Source organism: Sorghum bicolor, chromosome 4, assembly GCF_000003195.3.
Source record: "Sorghum bicolor cultivar BTx623 chromosome 4, Sorghum_bicolor_NCBIv3, whole genome shotgun sequence".
In the NCBI taxonomy this organism is placed as follows: Eukaryota; Viridiplantae; Streptophyta; class Magnoliopsida; order Poales; family Poaceae; genus Sorghum; species Sorghum bicolor.
In genome coordinates, this window is record NC_012873.2 from 56,647,805 (window position 1) to 56,668,691 (window position 20,887).

At 46.6% G+C, this 20,887-nt stretch overlaps 1 protein-coding gene across 1 annotated transcript; it reads right to left on the reverse strand.

Moving 5' to 3' along the window:
* On the reverse strand, nucleotides 6,528-8,567 carry LOC8071730 (transcription factor MYB51). The gene is made up of 3 exons (XM_002454136.2): nucleotides 8,271-8,567; nucleotides 7,832-7,961; nucleotides 6,528-7,703 (listed from the first exon to the last, which is right to left on the reverse strand). The coding sequence occupies exons 1-3, from the start codon at nucleotides 8,407-8,409 to the stop codon at nucleotides 7,106-7,108; spliced, it is 867 nt and encodes a 288-aa protein (XP_002454181.1). The 5' UTR covers nucleotides 8,410-8,567; the 3' UTR covers nucleotides 6,528-7,105.

Below are 20,887 nucleotides of genomic sequence, written 5' to 3' on the forward strand. Positions count from 1 at the left end.
TGGGAGCTATGAATGCCGAAGTGAAGTTCTCATAACTTATTTCGAGAGAAGTATGCAACTGTTAAAGGAATTCAAGGATTTCCGATTAGAGCATGTTCCCCGATTGCATAATGAAGACGCCAATCGGTTAGCTCAGCATGCATCGGGATATCAGCCAATGATTAATGCAATATCGGCAATCGGTGCCGATGATTGGAGGAAAGAAATTATTGATTATCTAAAAGATCCGTCCAAAAAGGTTGAAAGACGGGTTCGGTTTCAAGCAACCAAGTATGTGCTTCTTGAAGATGAATTGTATTATCGAACTATCGACGGAATTCTTCTCCAATGCTTGGGTGATGATGAAGCTAGAAGTTTGATGGGGGAAATCCATGAAGGAGTGTGTGGAGCGCATCAGTCAGCTTTTAAGATGAAGTGGATGATTCGAAGGAATGGATATTTTTGGCCAACCATACTTGAGGATTGTTTTAAATATTTCAAGGGATGTCAAGGTTGTCAAAAGTTTGGTAATATCCAGAGAGCACCCGCATCGGCTATGAATCCTATAATAAAGCCTTGGCCGTTTCGGGGATGGGCCATCGATCTGATCGGCCAGATTTATCCACCATCTAGCAAAGGGCATAAGTTCATTCTAGTTGCCACTGATTATTTCACTAAGTGGGTTGAAGCTATTCCTTTGAAGAAAGTCACATCGGCCAATATGATTGATTTTGTGAAGGAGCATATTATTTACCGATTTGGGATTCCCCAAACGATTACTACCGATCAGGGCACCATGTTCACATCGGGGGAGTTCGATGAATTCGCAATCAGTATGGGAATTAAAGTGTTGAATTCTTCTCCTTATTATGCTCAAGCCAATGGGCAGGCCGAAGCGTCTAACAAAGGAATTATCAAGCTTATTAAACGAAAGATTGAAGAAAATCCTAAGCGGTGGCATACATTATTAAATGAAGCATTGTGGTCTTATCGGATGGCTTGTCATGGATCAACCAAAGTATCATCCTATCAATTGGTGTATGGACATGATGCGGTGTTGCCTTGGGAAATTAAGGCTGGATCTAGGCGATTATCTTTTCAAGATCAATTAACTGCCGATGGTTATGCCACTTTGATGACCGATGAATTGGATGATCTAGCAGGGCATCGGTTAAAAGCTTTAATGAGTATAGAAGAAAATAAGAAGAGAGTTGCTAGATGGTATGATAAGAAAGTGAAGGTTAAAGAGTTTGCCGATGGGGATTTGGTATGGAAATTAATTTTACCAATTGGGACTAAAAGTTCGAAGTTTGGAAAGTGGTCTCCTAATTGGGAAGGTCCTTATCGGATAAGTCGATCGGCTCCTGGTAATGCCTACATTTTAGAAACCCTCGAAGGAGTTGAATTTCCCAGAGCATTAAACGGAAAATATTTAAAGAAGTACTACCCCAGTATATGGGTCGATGCATAGAAGTTTAGGTGCCGATAACACTCCTATCGGCTGGATCCAAATGTTTGTGGACAAGACTTGGTGTTTCAAAAGTTTAGGTGCCGATAACAGTCCTATTGGCTAGACTAAAAGTTGAGGAAGCAGGAAAGCACAGATATAATGCCGATGGAAACTCTATGTGTTGAGCAGCGTCTGGATTGCCGATATAGCGCGTAGCCGAATTTGGTTGTCTGCTTCTATCTCCTTGATGTCATCATCAGCAGAACCTTCTATCGGCTTCAGCTTCTTCTTCAGTTGAAGTGCCTTGCGACCATGAGCGTTTCGCTCGCGCTCAAGAAGCCTGATAGTCTCTGGCAGTTGGCTCTCTTCCTGTTGGGCTTGGGACAGGGCGTTCTCTACTTCCTTGAGCTCCGCCAACAGGGACTCTCTTCTTGCCGATAGATCGGATATCTTCTGCTTCAGTGCGTCTCCAGAAGATCTCAGGATACCGATGTTCTTGTGCTTCTCATCGGTCAAAAGCTTCTCTTTCCTCATTTCATCGGAGAGTTGAGTCTGAGCGGCTCTATCGGCAAGACGCCGAGAAGCTCTTTGGTACTGCAGCTGGCGGCTCTCCAGATGAGCGGCTTGGAACAGGATTTCTTCAACATCGGCTGGGATTTGGCCTCTGAGAGTTCTGAACAGGGTCTTGGTAGGGTCGGAATCATCAACCAATTGCGTTGTGTCCTGGTGAAGGAGAGCTGACAATTCTTCCAACCTGACCCTGATCTCTGCCGATGTAATGCCGACTGTCTGAGAAGAGCTTGCTTCTTCACCTTCTTCTTCAGAGAGATCGATGGCGAAGGAGAACAGGCTATCGGGAGAATCTTGTTCCTGGGAGGGAAAGCAAAGTTAGCTCATATTCAGAGAATCGACAGATAATGCTAACGGTAAACGGTGACTTACTTGCTTCAAGGCGATCTCTTGTCTTTGACCAAGAAGTGCTGATGGAGCTGCAAGCTGATCGGCCAAAGTTGCCGATGGAACTACAGGTTGATCGGCTGAGATTGCCGATGGAACGATATCAACTGAAAGAAGACAAGAGGAGTTATGAGACTAAATGAGAATAAGTTCATCGGTAGCGGTATTGTTAAAGTATGTTACCTGGAGGAGGAACAATGGTTGTCTGAATCGGGAGAACCGCCGATGGTATAATTGGACCCACCGGGCCAGTTGTTTGTTCACCCACATCAGCTGATGTACCTTCTGTTTGAGGTCCTTCCTGCTGGGGTTCTTCTATCTGTGGTGCTTCCTGCATAGGTTGGGGAGACGGTGCTTGCTGTGGCTGGGCTTCTGGAGAAGAAGGAGAAGACTCCACCGGAATTGGAGACACCGGAGGAGGAGGAGGAGTTGCTACCTTCTGGCGCTTTGTTCCAGTCTTAGCACCTGTGGTGCCCTTTCTCTTTGGCTGGCTGGACTGGGGGGCATCGGCACCTTGGCGTGTGACCTTTGCCGATGCACTGGTTTGCTGCAATAACGAATAAGGGTTTATAAGTATAAATAAAGCCGATATAAAGATAGTCAGCGCAAAAGGAAAAGATTTGACAAATTGCCTTGAAAGCCCGCGCCAGAGTGGGAGCAGCTACCGTTGGTGATGTCTGGGTTCTCCTGGTGGTGACTTTCCTGAGGCGCACACCCCGATGCACGATGGAAGCTAGAGTGGGAGCATTGTAGCCGATTGAGGAAATCGGGCCTGATGGAGACAAGTCAATCGGCTTGCCACTCCTGAAGGGATGTTGTCAACCTGCAAAAGGAACATAAGGGTAAGCTACCGATGGAAGTGATATTGAGAAAATAGAACATCGGTATAAGATGCTTACAGTGTCATCGGGAGCTTCGTATTCGGAGTCGATCATGCCGCGGTATGAAAGGACCGATCTGAAGAATAGATGCTCTTTCCATTCTGCCCACCATAACTTGTATGCCTGAGTGATAAAAGCAGCCGGAACCCATTCTGACAGACCTACATCTGTATCGGCGTTTGGTGGTAGTTGGGCTACTCGAGTCCACTCAAGAAGGTTGTTGATAGTTTCTCTGGGTTTTATCACATCGGCATAAGGAAGTGGAATCGGCAACTGGCCGAAAGCTAACTGGCGAGCTAATGCCGATGGATTGTAAAATTCATAAGTCTGAGGGGAGGTTTTTGTGCTACCAAAGAAATTCACTGGAATGATTCTGGGAGTCACAATTGCCATCATCGCCTCATTGTCCCTGTCGAGAGCTTCATCACATGGATTGAAGGTCAGAGGGAGCATGCTATCTGGGTCATCATAAGCCAACCATGGTCGTTCGTCTCTGGCCAAACCCTCATACAGAGTCTGGAAGAATCGGCCGATCTGATCTGGATTACCCCCTGAACCAGGCAGAACTATGACAGCTTCGCCAAAGTTCAAGGGGGCGCGTGTTGCCGATTCCTCTTCACCCAATACATGGTTTCCAGCTATATCTCTTGGGAAACGCTGTGTGAACAGGTTGAAGTTGAGACGCTTGTGCAGATGCAGATTGAGCCACATGTTGACAAACCACCAGGGGCCTCCCAAGTTGCCAGTGGATTGGCCGAGCAGAAGTTTCTGGGCTACTTGATGGAGAAGGTGGTAAGCAGCGCCAAGCAAGTATCGGCCGAGAGGGAATCGGCCACCGTTAGCCAGTCTTTCTGCTGCCGATAGGTAGATAGAAGTCGGTCCTGCCGATCGACCACAGAATACAAACTTGTCCAGCCACATGTTCAGAAAGGTGGTTTGTTCCTTTATGGTGACAGATCCTTTTCCACGGTACTTCTGAATGTACCCCGACCAACCGCCGATAGCGCGAGTCTCCACTTTGGCACTAGGGGCAGTATCAAAAAAGTGGGTGCTATCGGCAGAAGATATATCTAGACCAGTAAGCATGGCTACATCGGCAAGAGTAGGAGAAGCAGGGCCGTGGCCAAAGGCAAAAGCATTGAGGGTGTCTGACCAAAAGTAGGATGCAGCTATCAGCAGTGACTCGTTCCTATGCATATCGGCAATGGACAATCTAATGCATTGGGCTAGCTTCCTTTCACCCCACTGAACTTCATTAGAGTTGCTGACCCGCAAGAACCAGTCTTTCCACCCTACAGTTGGGCTGGGCCAAGAGCGGAAGGTGTCTTTCCACAGATCTAAGGAAAAATTTTCGGCTCTGAAGGGGATCCTGTTGGTTTCTGCGTTGATAAGGTCAGTTGGATCTGGGTCCCCTAGAGGGCCGAGGCATTGAAGGTGTGGTTGATCGGTGGGGATGACAATTTTGTTGGACAATTCCTAGTGATTTTGGGCGTAAAAAGAAATACAAAGAGGAAAGAAAAGGAAGATATTCAGTAAAATGAATTGCGAGTGAACAGGGATATGAAGAAAAATACAGAAGACGGGGTGGAGATTTGACCTCAGGGACGACGAAGCCGACGGCCATCTTGCTGCGAAGGAAGCGTTTGAAGGCGCCGGAGTTGATGAAGAGGAGTACTTGTCGGAGACCTTGGGAGTTTTTGGTGGCGCCGCCACTGGAAAAGTAAAGTTGGGTAGTAGAATGGTGTGATGGGGAAGGAGTACCCAAGAAGGAACTATTTATAGGACAAAATGGGCAAGGGCAAATCCGACTTATCTCTTTGCCGCATCCGAGAAATCCGAGAGTACTCAGGTGGATATGGTAACTGTTCACACGGTAATCCAGGGATTGTGCAGGTGATTTGACGGGAAGCGGTCATTATCTGAAGATATTTTACTGTGCGAGATCTCCTGGTCGGTCCATCGGCAATATTCTATAACGGTCATATTGCCGATGGGCGGATAGAGGGGAAGTAACCGTTTGTGCGAGTATCCTGGTCAGAACATCGGCAGATCTTTGTAACGGTATTGTTGCCGATGTACGGCTGAGAAAAAATGTCCGTTTAGGAAGTTGGGGATTTCGAGGAATCTGCGGAGGAATAGGATCAGAGTTGTTCAGATTGAGGTTGTCGGTTACCAGATTAGGAGCATTAATTGCGGGAAAAGGCATCATTACTGCAGAGAATTTCGGAGCATTAATAGTTTTATACTCCGAAACTGGAGGGCATGTGTTGACACCGTTTTTGAGCACGTGTCTAGGATGGCAGGATAAGGTGGCAGTATGATGTTTACAAAGTGAGTTGCCGATGAGGATGGTTGCCGATGAGGGAGAAGTTGAACGTGACTAAGTCTACAGGCAGTAATATTGTGCCGATGGCTAGATAAGAAAGTCTGCCGATGACTATGGCAAAGGGTCTGCCGATGATGCAAAGAGGGAGTCCGGAAGCTACCGGTCGTTATGTGGAGGAGTTTCGGTTTGTCACGAGGGATAGTTTTGTTATTTCCTTAATTATTTACATCGTTTTGTATACGGATTCCGTGTAATTTGGAATTCGAATTCCAATCGTGTCTGGTTGTAGCTCTTTGAGCAGGGTATAAATATAGACCCTAGGGCCTTGTAATGAGATATCTATCAATCAATCAAACACACGTTTTTACTCATATTCTAGCATCTACTTTTTCGACGACTTCGTCATACTTTTTCCTTTTTACTACGAGTTCTTAGGAATTCGTCGACTTAAGCTCGGCGTGTTCTCAAGTTCCGCGTGAGTACCTCTTAGCCGTGACATCCGGGCGCATCGCTGTTGTCAGGACTAAAGTATTCGAGTTATCACCTTTGCCGATAGTAAGATCAAATCGGCTGGCACGCCTTAACGTTTGAATCGGGTATTAGCCCTTTGTGTTTGCAGATCAGTTTTGCATCAACAATTATTTATGTGCGAAAACACATATTGAACATGCTTTAGAATATTCCTTCACATTCATCACTTAACATTCACCATATCAATCAACATACTCACTATTGCGATTAATATTCATATTCATTCAATATCCAATGATCAAAAGTTCAATAATTATTTAACAGATTATTAGACCAACATTAAGTAAAAACCTACCAGTGCGACGTAGACTAACGAATGAATATATGTTTCGATTGGGATTAGCGGTGCTAAAACTGTTTCACAGCTAAGTCAAATAATATTCTTTAGCGAGACAAAGTGTCGTTAGTGAAAATAGCTGAACTGTTAACAATATCATAGTAGTAGATCCTATGAAAAAGCTATAATGAAAATATAGTTGTGCTATTTTGATCTATTTTAGAACCCTGCTCCCTTGACTCTTCGGTCCCTTGCATTGTTCCGCATCGCCACTATAGTTCCACTACTATTATTGGAGATACACTAACAAATTCTTGAAGATACATATTGGAGAACTCAAAGGCAGCATAACTATGCCCCTAAATACACATGTTGAGGTTGGGGATGTAAAATGGAAGTACATGAGCTAAGTTGCACTTTCAACACACCATGATCTTATATCTCCTTTTTTCTAAAAAAAAGAGAAAAAACTCTCTCATCCCTCTTGGAAAAAAGGTGGTTAAAGACGAGCTAAACAAGTCATGAAGACATGCTGCTCGCTCGAAGTGGGCTTTGGTTGGTGTTGCATCCTTATCCAACGCAACAATCAGAGTGGCCTCTCGCTCTCACCCTCCACACATTGGCCGCAGCAGAAAGCAGTCGAAGACGAAAAGAGAACATCTAATTGTACTATATAAATTTGTAGGGTACACAGTTAGCAGCTGCTAGTAGAAAGCGAGCCCTTGATCCTGCAGCAAAGGGAAGCTGCTGTCGTCCCAGCCGCAGGCGCCGCCATCGACGTCATCCACCACGTCGTCGAGGTTCCACAGGCTGCCCCACCCCCACGTGGCGCCGCCGTCGAGCTGGTGATCCCCGCTGGACCCCTCCTCGCTCGCCGACGCGCTGACGACGGAGGCGCAGCTGCCGCCGCCGGGGAGGAGGCAGGAGGAGGAGGTGCAGGAGGCCATTGGGCAGAACTGGAACAGCAGGTCGTCCATGTCCTGCTGCAGCATCCGCAGGTCCTCCTCGTTCTGCTGCGCCAGTGAAACGGCCGCCGGCGCTGCTGCCTCCCTGTCCCTGCTGGTGTCCTTGTCGTCGTCGTCGTCGTCGTCGTGGTGGTGATCGGGCTGTTTCTCCTTCTGCTGGTGATGATCTTGTCCCTGCAGCAGCAGCTGGCTCTGCATCTCGCGCCGCTGCTTGAGGAACCGCGCCCTGGCGCGCTCGATGTTCTTGGACGGCTTGCCCTTCTTGAAGTGCGTCCGCCAGTAGTTCTTGATCTCGTTGTCCGTCCGACCCGGCAGGCTGCGCGCGATCGTCGACCATCTGTGTATACATGATCAGAGCAGAACGTGATGAGCTAACAATTAACCTTGCAGTCAATTATACAAAGAAATTAAGCTGATGGTGATGACCAGCTACCAGCTGATCGGTGAGAAGGCCAGGATCATTACCTGTTTCCCCACAGGGCGTGGAGCTCGAGTATGACGCTCTCCTCCTGCGGCGTGATCTTGCCTCTCTTCAGGTCGGGCCTCAGGTAGTTCACCCACCGAAGTCGGCAGCTCTTGCCGCTTCGCTTCAGACCTGCATCATGCATGCCCGACCAGGGTAAGAATATATAAGACACTAGACAAAAACGACTTGACGATGCACAATAGAAATCATGAACCTTAATTAATTGACATAGCAAGTTGGCAACCGTGTGCAGGCCATCAGGAATATAAATAGAATCTAAATTCCAATGCAATTGGAGGTTTGACTGCATGAACTAGCTGAATAAGCAAATGCAACTTGCAGCTTCAGGTAGGTTGGCTATGGTGAGTTGGTAATAAAGAAAGTGATCGGAAGGAGGAAAAAAAACTAACGAGAAGAATCAGTAACAGTGTTCATTACCAGTCAGCTTGGCGACAGAGTTCCACCTCCCTTCTCCATGCTGCCTGACGTACTCGACCAGGAGCTTATCTTCCTGCGCCGTCCATGGCCCTTTCCTCCACCCTCCCTCCTCTCTCCCCCAACCAAACTGCCCTTCCATTCCTGTCAAGCTCACTCGTCCCCTCTCCTCTCTGTCGACCTCAAGTCAAGAGAGATCGAGCTCGTTAGTCTTTCAACCTCAATGATGATGTGTGCTAATCAGTCCTTAATCCTCCCGAGTTGTCTCCCCAGCGAGCGAGGTCGTAGTGAGTGAGCTAGCTAAGGTGATCGATGCTGCAACGGAGTGAGCTATTGCCACATATATATCCAGCACGGCCTTCGCTTCACCAGAGAGGCCATGTCGCTGTCAGGGGCATCCCACTGCCACTACCTCGGGAGGGCGCAGGAGTATGCCTGAAATGCCCTCCGGCGAACGGTAATTTTGGTAAGCTTGTATTGTATACGCTTCGTTTTTTTCTCGATGGATATGATGACGGATTACCGACTTACCGTAGCATTTTCCTGCCGAAAGCGCAGCCTCGCCGCCGCCTATAGCTAGCTTAGCACCTGCGTTGCTGTGTGTGTGTGTGTGTTTTTTCGGTGCTGCGTGGAGTAGCCACGACAGGGACAAAGACAACCCGTGTTTCCTAGCTCGTAGCCAACGCCATCTATCTTGATCTGGTGCGGCAGCAACCGGCAAATCCTAGCTAGATCGCCACCGGTTTTTTTGGCTCGCGATTGATGGAGTCATTATGGATCGTATGAAGTGATATCGCTCTGTGAATAGGTCCGTGTGTCAAATAATCATATCATACAGTCGATCCTGGTGGTGTGTCGCTTCAGTTACTGCTGATCTAGATGCTGATGAACAGGGGAACAGAAATAGCAGCAGTACATGTGAACAGTACTTGTCCTATGAGACATCTCACGTAAACTTTACAAGGAATCAGCATAGGTCCGTACAGGAGAGCCTTAACGGAGTTGGGCGAGCAGGCAAAGTCACCCTCACCCGCATGTATGCAACACAACTGCTACATATGGTGGCATGGACCAGACAAATAAGGCCGAGCAAGCAAGCACCTTGCTCTTTGCTTGATAGCTTTGGTCCCATCTCAGGTGCTCATTGTGCTGGACTCTGAACCCCAGCACACAGTTGACCTGCATGCTTAATTAGCTCGTTTCGATATGCACGGCCGGTATCGCTCTCGTAGTTTGGCAGTTGACTTGGGCTCCCAACTTGCGTTATGGCCTACCATATACGCATATACGGAGTACATACCAGTTCGTGCTGGTCAAGGATTCAAAGCTTATGCATGTGTGTGGCTCGAGTCTAGTAGACATGAACCATGTCTGTTTTCACGTGTACGACCTTCTTCAGAATTTGATAGTCCAAATTCGAAATAACGTTCTTCTTGCAGTCATGACTAACTCCGTTTGGTTGGAAGAAATGACGTTTCGGTTTCTTTGGAAAATCGGGAGAAACGTTTCCAAACAGGATAATAGAGCTTAGAATCGGATTGGAACCGTGCCTTTCGTTAGCTCCATCTTCATCTTCCATCTTGGCGCCGGCGGTTGTGCTCGTGCGGGCCCCCTAGGACTCCTCCTAGAGGCGTGGGCGAGGCTACGAGGGAGTCCCCAATGCATGACACGGACGCAGGATGAGAGAGGCAGACGAGGGACCGCCTCCAGGGCGGCGCAGAGCCACAAACGAAGATGAAACCTAAATCCGCTAAGGGCCCATTCGGTTAGGGGTGATTTTGGATTGAAATCGTTCATGATGATGCTAGCTATAGAAATTAAAGAAGGAAGTCCGGTGGAATGCTTTCCAGGCCTTCAAAACTTGGTAACCGAACGTAGCCCAAGTCAGCCAGACAGCTACATTAAGTGATTTAATTTCTATGTGAAACATTCTTTTCAGTGAATCTAGATCCGAAACATTTCTACGAGAATCTAGATCGTTTCCAAACGCCACGCTAATGCGTACCGAGCTGTTGGAGTTCATACCTAAACAAGTTGTCCAAATAAAACCAGAGAAGGTGAATCTTAAAACTGCTCAACCGAAAGTTTCTTCGTCCACTGCAATAAAACCCCCTCCGATCCAGGCTGGTAACTAACGTGGAGGCACCGGCCGGCAAATCCAGGAGCCGATCGTAATTACACTGCTAAATAATGGTAGATAGAGTAGAAAGTTGAAGCTCACCCAGCAGCAGCAGCAGGAGGTACGTACGGTCGATCCCATCGAACAAGATGAGGTAAAATAATCCTAAATCTGCCCTGCGATCGCGAGGTTTAGCCGGAGCCCGGAGCGCCTGCCTAACTCGTTAAACACCTGGCCCGTCCTGGTGGCTTCAAGCCAGAGCGATTATAATTATCCAGTAGCGGCCGGGACGCGGTTCGCGGGAAGAAAAAGCGCGCCTCGTCGCCCTCGCTAATCCGCTCTAGCGCCGCCGTCGCCATCGCCAAAAAGCCCCACCACCACGGCCCGCGCGCCGGCCGGCTATAGCTAGCTCCGGCTCCGATCCGGGCGGTGCACGACCACGCCCTTTTGACCGCGCCACGTCGTCGCCCCGCCGCTCGGCGGTCGCCACGTCTGGTCCTCCACGCGCCCGGCCGCACGCACGTCACCTGGTGGCTGGTCCCCCCGGCCTCCCCTGTACGGCGACTCGGGCTCGCCGTCAACACGGCTGGGAGGCCGATCGGCCTAACCCCACCTCCGCTCCGATCCGCGCGCCGCAACAGCGCAAAACGAGCTCTGACCCGGGGTCAGCTAGCCAGCCAGCGAGTCCGCGCTCCGCTGCTGCGGCCTGCGGGCACGCACACGAGAGCACGACGGCACGAGCTCGACGCGCTAGACCCATCAGTGCGGCGCGCGCTCGCTCGCTCACTCGGTTTGGGCCCGTCCGTGCGTTCGTGCCCACAACCAGACGGGACGAGGGGGGGAAGAAAGCGAGAGCGCGTGTGCGTGTGCGTGTGCGTGTGCGTGTGGGGGAGACCGCGACCGTACGTGAGTGGCCGCTGATGTCACGACGATCTGCTCTTTAACGATCGGAGGAGGGGGCTGAGGATTAGCACGGGAGGAAAAAGAGCACACGATGCAAGGGGCCGGACGACGACGACGGACGAATCGGAGCGGTTCCCTCGGCCCTCGAGGCGCACACGCACGTCTGGGAGCAGCCAGCCGCATGTATATGTGTGTAGGGGGTTTCTGGGGTCGCGGGGGACATGATGCGAGAGGAGAAATTAGCTAAGCTCGCCGGGGCGTGAGAGCGATCCGTGAGTTTGGTGGCGTTTGCGCTAGTTGGACATGATGGGGCTAGTGACATCTGAAAACACCCCAGCTAGCACCATGGGTCGTGTTGCACGTTGGACGTGATGGCGCTCTACAGTACTGCTTCTTGTTGTTCGATCTTGTTCTACGGTAAATAGGTGCTCCAACACTCCCAAGCCCGCCAACCCCGTACGTGCATCCTAATGTGGTTCCTAGGATTGACTAAACTTCAGAAACAGTGGCGGTGCGTGAAGGGAATTCAAGAGGGGGCTACTGATAGTGTTAAACTTTTTTTTTATAATGCGCAAATCAAGCTATCAGCTTTTTTTAGACGTGAATGAGAGAAGAGAGCTTGACTCTTATTCTAGCATCAAGTTAGATACGGAAGCATAAGTACGTGCGGCCCAAACAATAGTATATGTGAGGAGGGGTAAAAAAGAGAAAGTAAGATATAATACCACATACTCCCTCCGTCTCTGAAAGAATCAATTCCTAGAATCCGTGTCAGTCAAACTTTTTAAAGTTTGACTAACTTTATAGAAAAGAGTAACAACATCTATAATATAAAATACACATTATATGAAAATATATTCTATGATGAATCTAATAATACTAATTTGATACTATAAATCTTAGCATTTTTTCTAGAAATTTGGTCAAAGTTTAAAAAGTTTGACTTAGGACAACTCTAGAAATTGACTCTTTCGTGGACGGAGGGAGTAATAATAGACAAATAGACCCATGACAAACAAGAGATAACTATTTTATGACTTGACCTTTATAACTTGACTTACAAGTATTTGGCTCTATTATTGACCTTACTTCAATTGGCGGAGTTATTGATCTCAACTCCCATGACATTTCACTCTCTATACCAAAGTTGTAAAGTAGCTCATAGCCTCAATGACATTGTCCTAGGCTATGTAGCTTCAGTGATCTTGTCTTATAGCAAGTTTAATAAACTCGGCTATAAGCCAAGTTGAGTCATCAAGAGACTAACGTATGAGACAAAATCATACAACAATCTATATTCTCCTCTTGTATCAACAGTGCTTTAGCTATAAAAAACAGCACTCCAACAAAAAAATGCAAGCAAGACATGTATTTTGGGTACGAGTCGAACCGAGATGCTTATTTACATCATCTCTCTCTCCAAGACACAAACCTCTGTCGCCCGTAGTGGTGGTCCCTAGGAGGCGTCGGGATGGAGCAGCCAGCACTTCCAGGCAGGACATCCGCGGGGTGTGGCTAGCTCGGCGAGGTGAGAGCTCACCGTGGGAGCACCTCTGAAGCCGCCGAGTTGCCTCGCCGGATCTGGGACCGCTCCCCCGTCGCCGATTTCGACCACCTAGCATGCGGTGGTCGAGGCAATGATGACGTCAACGAGCTCGCAGTCGGTAGGCAGGGCCATAGAGCTTCGGGTCATCGTTGCCTTTTCTTCCTCGAAACCGCATGGAAGGGCTGCCGGAGTTGAGCGCCGCAGATGCCGAGCCGCCAGGGCTGCACCACTGAGGCGAGGCTGAGCTTGCGCGTCCATCGAGCTCCACGGCGGCGATGAAGCTCTGCGCGGAGATGGAGATGCGCCGCTATGCCCTCGCTTCATCACGGAGGCTTGGCTGCTCGGCAGGTTATTTGGGTCGGCTGTTGGAAACCGAAAGGTTTGGGTGCGTGACCTTTTTTTCCCTACGAGACCCAAACGAACGAATATCTCTCGTATTTGGACGAGTGTTGGAGACAGTCTTAGGTTGTGTAACTTCAATGATCTTGTCCTAGGCTGTGTGAAAGCTAGCACGCATGGCCTTATGACATAGCTGAGTTATGAGGCCCCTACTAGTTGTAGGTTGCAGCTACGAACCAGTACTCCTCTATTAAAAAAAAATCTTAGCCACATTCATATATATATATTCCCCTCCCAGAATAAGGGTTGTTCTTATTTTTTTAGAATCAAATATTTTCAACTTTAACCAAATATATAAAATATTAATATCTAATAAATAATTAGTATCAATATACAGATTAGGCTAGGCATGACCCACTACGACCTAGACATGGCTCCGCTGCTGTTTAGCGAGGACCGAGGAGGCTAATTCGACCTCATCAAATCAAACGAAGAAAGATCATGGTGGTGGACGGGTGGTACTTCAATCGAACGTTTAACGACTACTCTTATATTTCCTCCAAGACCATTTGAAGAAAATACAAAAAACGAAAGATCTGGTAAGGATGACTTATATTAATAAAGAGAGCAGAAGAGGTACAGTACGAAAGAATTACCGATCAAGATGATAAATCTAAGGGATTACTAACAAGTCACGATTATAGAAACAACAAAGGGAAACAAAAAGAAAAATTAAACTACGTAGTACATCTCTATTCGCTCCTCTTCTCTCCGTCTTTCTCTCTAGCTAGTATATCAGTTGCTCTCTCCGATGAGCCATTTCACACACTGGCTAGAGCTTGCCACAGTCACATATGAGGGTGCGTCCCCTTGTACAGATTGAGATACCAGGAGCGTACTCTAGCGGTGGGCCCATGGCGATCAGGGTTGGAGACAAGCATTCTGCAGGGCTTAAGGTCAACAAGGGTAGAAAAAATATTTCCCCCACGTTTTCATAATGGTACTAGACAAAATTTCAAGTTGCATCAACATATATATCATGGTTCTCCGATGGTCCTGAGCAAAGTTTTCCATTAATTAAGTACTGGAATGGACATCATGGTTAGCCTTGTGCTCCATGTTTTAGTCGCAAACTTACTGAAGTACGATAGACAAGTAACTAAAAAAGTCGTTTTCAACACAGTTGGGACGACCCAAAGAACTTATCACAACTTCGAAACGTGGCAATTGAAACTATGGAAAGAAGGTAATTAAAGAAGCAAGTGGCCCACATGTATAACCAAACATTGATCGTGAACGTGCACGTGCGTTGCCCTTTTGTAATGACATGAAAAAGGAAATTAAAGTAAGTTTTTCTCAAGGAGGATAGGAAGGAAACGAAATTAGCTGTCAGCAGTAATTAACTTGTGTGCTGTGTGGTTGTGTCACACGTGTGAGTTGTGACACTGTTGATGCAATAGCTAAAAAGACTTTGGGGGTAGACTCCAGACCACAAGTCACGCACATTTGCCCGTAGCATATATAGACACTATAGGGTGCAAGCATGTTTGACAAAATGAAACAGAGCGAAAAGGGACATGCGATGCAATCCACCAGTTGACGCCTCAGGACCGACAAGCAGAGACTTTCTCATCTCAGATCAGAGAGAAAGAGATAGACCAATAAATTAAAGGTTCATCAATAATATCTTCCATGGAAGGCACGGTGATTTCAGAGGAAGAAGCACACATGGGAAGACTGCCAATGCACATAGTCGCGGTTAAATACGTGTTGATGCCATGAATCAACGTACTACGATCCGTATATAAAGTTACGTTGGACGGAAATCATCGTACGCGGTTATCGGCAATATATATAAATCCTTTTAGTAGGCTGCCAAACCAGGGTTAGCCTATACAATATTAGTTTGATGATGTTGGTGGCAGTACGCCGTATACGGCCATATAGTCAAATGTGATCTGATCTGGGATCTCCTCACACGGTTTGAACAGTAATTAGAGGGATCAGAGCACATCTAATGTTTCGTTATTGGCCAATCGCTGGGGTACACACATTGCTTTTGTGGAAAACGGTACGTGAAGCAGTGAAGCTTTTTGGACCGCCGCCGGCCGTCGACTTGGAATGGAAGGATAGTACCCCAGTTGTTAATATAACACGTGTGTTGTTGCGCCCGGGGACAGAGGATATTTTTTTTCCCAGCAACGTACGTGGAATCGTTTTGTCCCGGCGACCGGCGCGGCGATGCCCTGCTCCTGCTCCCCCGCGCACCCACCTGCCCTGCCCGGCGGTACGGTCCCCCCCGCCACACGGCCGTACGACGGCGCCGGAGGCCGGAGGAGCATATCTTCTATCTATGTATCCATGGTCCATCCCACCACGCCGCTGCCGTCGCTTGTACTCGAGAGCCTCGCTCGCTCACTTGGGATCTCACCGGACGCTCGGTGCGCCGGCCGGACGCTTTTGTATAAACTAGCGCGGCGTTCGTGGTCGTGGCTGCCGTTTCGGCCAAGGGACAGGGGGTAGCGTGGGCGCGGCCGGCCAGCCGGCGACAGGTGTCCGGCACGGGGGATTGTTAAATGGCGAGCTAGGCGCAGAAAAGCCGGCCGGCTGGCCTCCCGGTAGAGATCCGATCCGCACTGGAAAGGGAAGGTGGAATGAGCCGCGCTGTCTATATATATGCGGCATATAATTGCCGTTTGCCGGGGTATTTGATAAATGTATGTGTGTTGCTACTCCAGCAAGCATTCGTGCAGAGTTGCTATCTACTAGGAGTACTAGGCTACAAGCATCTAATCTTACTTATCACTGAGAAAGCGTTTACGAATGATTTATTTGTCGTCCGTGCTGTGCAACTGCGAGCGAAGCTCCACCTCCACGCAGGAAACGGCGAAAAGGACGACGACACAGGCTCGCATCTCTGCGACCTCCAAATCCCAACACCAGATACACGCACCGTTATTTATGAAACTGTATCAGTGAATCATTACATAATCGGCGGACAAGACGTTTTCAAGGAATCTGGAGCTGAGGAGTAGTAGAGCTCCGAGGGTAGACATTCTGGTTGCTGAAGAGACACAAAAATTCTCGTCAACAGAGCTCATATCAATTTGGAAAAATGGTCTATATACACATCTCCGAGAGCCTTCTCGATGAACGAATCTTGATACCTATAGCAAACTGTTAGCAGCCTAATCAGACATATCAGCAACCTATATACAACTAACCAATATTCCGATCAACTCCCGTTGGAATGCAGTGGGAAACAGCACAAACAAAGGGATTCCAGCTACGAGTGTATGAAAGCATAACAAAGAAGGGAATTTCCGTAGAGTAGTCTCCATCCAAGAATCCTTAGAGATCTTGTTTTGCTTAAAATTAGAAGCTAGAATCCGGAAGCAGACACAGATCGTGTGCCCCGTCATGGGTACAGAGAAGATTTTGTTAACAAAGAATAACAATGATAATGCTCTAGGTGCCAATTAATGATAGCGACTTAGAAAGGGACCCTGCAAACAACTTCGTGTTAAATATTGTGTAGGGTCACCAGGAGCATCTACCTATGGTTATATACACAATTATTATCAAGAAAAAAAAGAAAATATATGGGTATATATATTCCCGATCTAGGTTGAACGTAACGGCAAATAAACTTTGGGCCGACGAACACAGAAGTGGCATGAAACCTTTGCTTCGCTAAATTGGTTGCCCTAGGAAACGTAATTTGGGCCCACGAAACACACATAACTAATTAGGCCCATCGTGGAAAAGCTAGCGTCATAGGTTAGCCGGCTACAGTAGCCCGAGTTAGAGCAACTCCAAGAGCTTGACTAAAATTGCTAGCCAAATTCCATTGTTTAGCCATTTTGTAAAATAGAAAACTTCTTAAAAAAGAAGAGATCCACAACAGCCTTGTTATTTTACAAAATCAACTAGCTAGTGTCATTGGTTGGCTATATATAGCCACCAAAAATCAAGGGATAGCCAACTTTCTATTTTACAAAAACAGATAGCACAACTGTTGGAGTCTACTTTTTTGCTTTACAAATTCTAAAATAGCCTTCACAACAAAAATAGCCAATCTGTTGGAGTTGCTCTATTAGTGCAGAGCTTTTATTTCTTCCCACTGCGGTAAGCATGACTTTTATTTATCCAAACTTAAGTAATTAAATAGAAAACATTCAACAAATTCTACACATCTATAGTCTTCAATTGTCAATCTATGCGCCAACTTAAAAAATCATTTTTTGTTTTTTATTTCTTGTTCAAACATTAATAGAAATGACATTAAATCTCTATTAGAATCTTTTTTTTCTTCCAACAATGTCTGATGTCGCCACTATTTTTTCTACTCTAATCATAGAGACATGTTTGTCGACAGCAAGGTGGTTATAACAACTTTGTCAACTTTAAAATGTATAATATATTTTAGTCTTTCGGATGTGCTTATAAAAGTAAAGTTTGTGTTCGTGTGTTTATAGAAGTGAATGATTGTGTTCGTGTTGTCTAATTCGTAAAAACACTATCTAGAGTCAAAATTGTTCACTGCACTTGTAGCCGTGGCCCCTAGGAGGACCCCATATGCACTAGTTGGATCTCGGATTCTATGCTAAGCATTGTCACACGCTCAAAGTTGTATGACGTGTAGTGGGAACAATGTCCAATAATCCTTATTTAATTTATAAAGTAGCTATAGACAATTGTTATTGATTCAGACATATATCGACATGTATATGTATGTACGATCATATAATATAGATTATTGTATAAATTTAGGAGAAATTATGTTATCCTCTCTTGACAACGAACACATGCCTTGAATATAGTGGTAAATACCCTACGACTCCCTATGAATGGATGAATGCAACAAATTTACTTTTAGGGACATGTGCTTTCATATACATCACCGTTGAATATACATGGAATATGTGTGCAGTAGGAGAGAGAATCTTATGGGGGGCATATGCCCTTAAGCCTATCTCAATTAGAGTACACATAAGAATACCTAAACCTAAAAAGGGTCTTCGATGGTACTATATCATACTCCAATGGAGTACCAATATGGAAGACCTATTCTTGGGTATCAGGAGAGGCATAACCCAAACAAGATTGTCTATTGCGGAACCAAATCCAAAATAGATATCCAATACAATATCTGTAGCCAGTGGCGAAGCTAGAGCAAATAAAAGGGTGGTGCATTTCTCTTATAAAAACATAAACTCTAGCTCTAATCATGGTGAAAAATTGATTTAGTTAATGGTGTTTAATTTTTTGTGGGTGCATGTGCACCCACTACCGTGTATGTGGCTTCGCCACTGCCTGTAGCATCCAACAAAGTACTTATATGGAAGACCCATTTTGGGTGTCAAGAGAGGCATAACCTAAATCTGAGTATCATCTCTCCTAGAGACCCATTTGCAAAAAGAATTATTTTTTGGGGTCTTGTTGTTGAAGAAGACAAAAAATATGTATTGAATCCTTTAAATGTAGCGTTATCCAAAGGACAAATAAGTCTTGTATTTTGGGTCGCGGTTGTTGGAGACAGTCTAAGAGCATGCTCTCTCATGGAAACCTATTTTGCATAAATGGTTGTCTTTTGGTTTCTGTTGTTGAAGATAAAAATGGATATTAAACTCTTTTACCTATAGTGCTACCCAAATGTCGAACGGTCCTACATGTATTTTGGATGTCGTTGTTGAAGATGGTCTGGGCAACCATCAATGCTTTGATATGTTGTCCTCTAAATCTATTGAGTACTTCACCTGATTATATGCTAGGTTGCGAGGACCTTGATGTCCTCCTCTCTGGATCTCGTCGTTATCCCCCTTGATGGTCCTCCCCCTTTGAGGCTTCCTTCCCACAAATGGCTTGGTAGACGGTTGTTGGAGTCTAGATGCACTCATAGGCAATGCAAATCACGGCTGCCGTTTGTTGGCTTCGACCCAATGCCTTGCAGCCTCCTGGTTGTTGGTTGTCGTCTGTCAAATCTCACTCAATGTTTTACAACTGCATGTGCTTTAGAGTTCTTTGGAGGCTATCATTGTCGGTGGCACATAGTGTTTGCATTTGCTTCAGTTAGTAGGTTGAGCTGGTAGTTAAATCATGTTGTTATTGTTGTTGTGTTGTGTTGTTGTTGGTGGTGGTGTCATGTTATCACCCTCCCTTTATAGACCTTTCAAGGGTCACCCATGTACTTTATGTTAAGCACCCTTCATTATCGATTTAGGCCTTGTTTAGATTTAATTTTTTTTTAGATTTTGACATTGTAGCATTTTTGTTCTTATTTGACAAACATTGTCTAATCATGTAGTAACTAGGCTTAAAAGATTCTTTTCACGATTTACATGCAAACCGTGTAATTAGTTATTCTTTTTATCTATATTTAATGATCTATGTATCCGTCCAAATATTCAATGTGATGGGAAATCTTATAAATTTTTGGATTTTTGAGTGCATATAAACAAGGCCTTAAGGCCAGTCTCAATGGAATTTTATGAAGAGTTTCATACACATTAAATAAGGTGTCACATCAGCTTTTTACATGAAACTGGAAGGAGAGATAAGAGAAAAGTTTCATGGCCACGAAATGAACCAGCACAGTTTCCAAGTCATGGGAAATTGTACGACACCAGCATTGAGCCACTTGATGCGTTTTCATCGATCCCGTGCTCCAATTCTTCCTTTGCCACCGGCACGAGCGTAGCTGCGGTCGCGACCTTCGCTGGGCGCGGCTCTACCCGCCGCGGACGCGAGCTCTGCTGGCCTCGATCGCGATAGTAGCCACGGACAGGCTTCACCAGCTGCGCTCGCGAGGGCAGCCGCGGTCACGAGGTCCGTTGGGTACGGCTCCGCTGGCCGTCGGCGCGACGGCACCTGCGGTCGCGAGCTCCCCTAGCCACGGACGCGAGGGAAGCCATGGTCACGACCTCGACCGGGCGCGACTCTGCATCGGCCAGATCAAGCAGAGCAACCTAGGCGCTAGAAGAAGGGAGCTTTTGGCCATGAGCTGGGCCGTCATGGAGGACAAGGCGCGGATCCTCGTCGTCACCTACAAGCAGTCCCACGCCATTTTCTAGTACGAGCGTCATCTTCGTGTACGAGCGTCATCTTCGGGCATGTTCCCCTTCTGTTTCCCACGCTCACCATGTGTTCGACACATTGCTCTGTCCAACATTTTTCCTCAGCTTCGTGGAGGTGTTGTAGGTGAACCTGGCCAAATGGCTCATGAAGGTGCCTGTCGTTCGCGGACCGTGCCTTCTTTGCAAGCACTTGGCGTTCAGCAGGAGCTTGCACGGTAGGATCATGGGCGCTGTCGCGCTCACCAGCAAGTCGCAGACTCACAGTACCAGGAGCCTTGGCGTTCTGCATGTTTTGCTTTGTGTATCTGCTCATTCGAGCAACAGGAATTCATCGGTAGTTGCTCAATGTTAGTAGCCATCTATTGGTGAATGTTGCTCAAGCTTAGTGTTAGTAGCTCTTGACTTCAGCGTAAAGTGAGAAAACAGTCACATATTTTGTATACCATATTATATCACAGTATAATACACGAATTAAATGCTAAAGCTACTCTATAAAATTGTGAGATGAAACTGTGCACGAGAAGCTATGTTTCATTCCTAATGACGTATGTTGGAAATTGGGAGATGAAACTTGACTGGCCTAAAAGAATCTGTGAAGAATATACTCACGATGTTGTTGCTAAAAAAATGTTAACAT

Coding starts and splice junctions, on each gene's coding strand:
- LOC8071730 (XM_002454136.2), bottom strand. CDS start 8,409: ATGGAAGGGCAGTTTGGTTGGGGGAGAGAGGAGGGAGGGTGGAGGAAA. Junction 7,962..8,270: donor CTCTGTCGCCAAGCTGACTG/GTAATGAACACT, acceptor TGCATGATGCAG/GTCTGAAGCGAAGCGGCAAG. Junction 7,704..7,831: donor CACGCCCTGTGGGGAAACAG/GTAATGATCCTG, acceptor ATGTATACACAG/ATGGTCGACGATCGCGCGCA.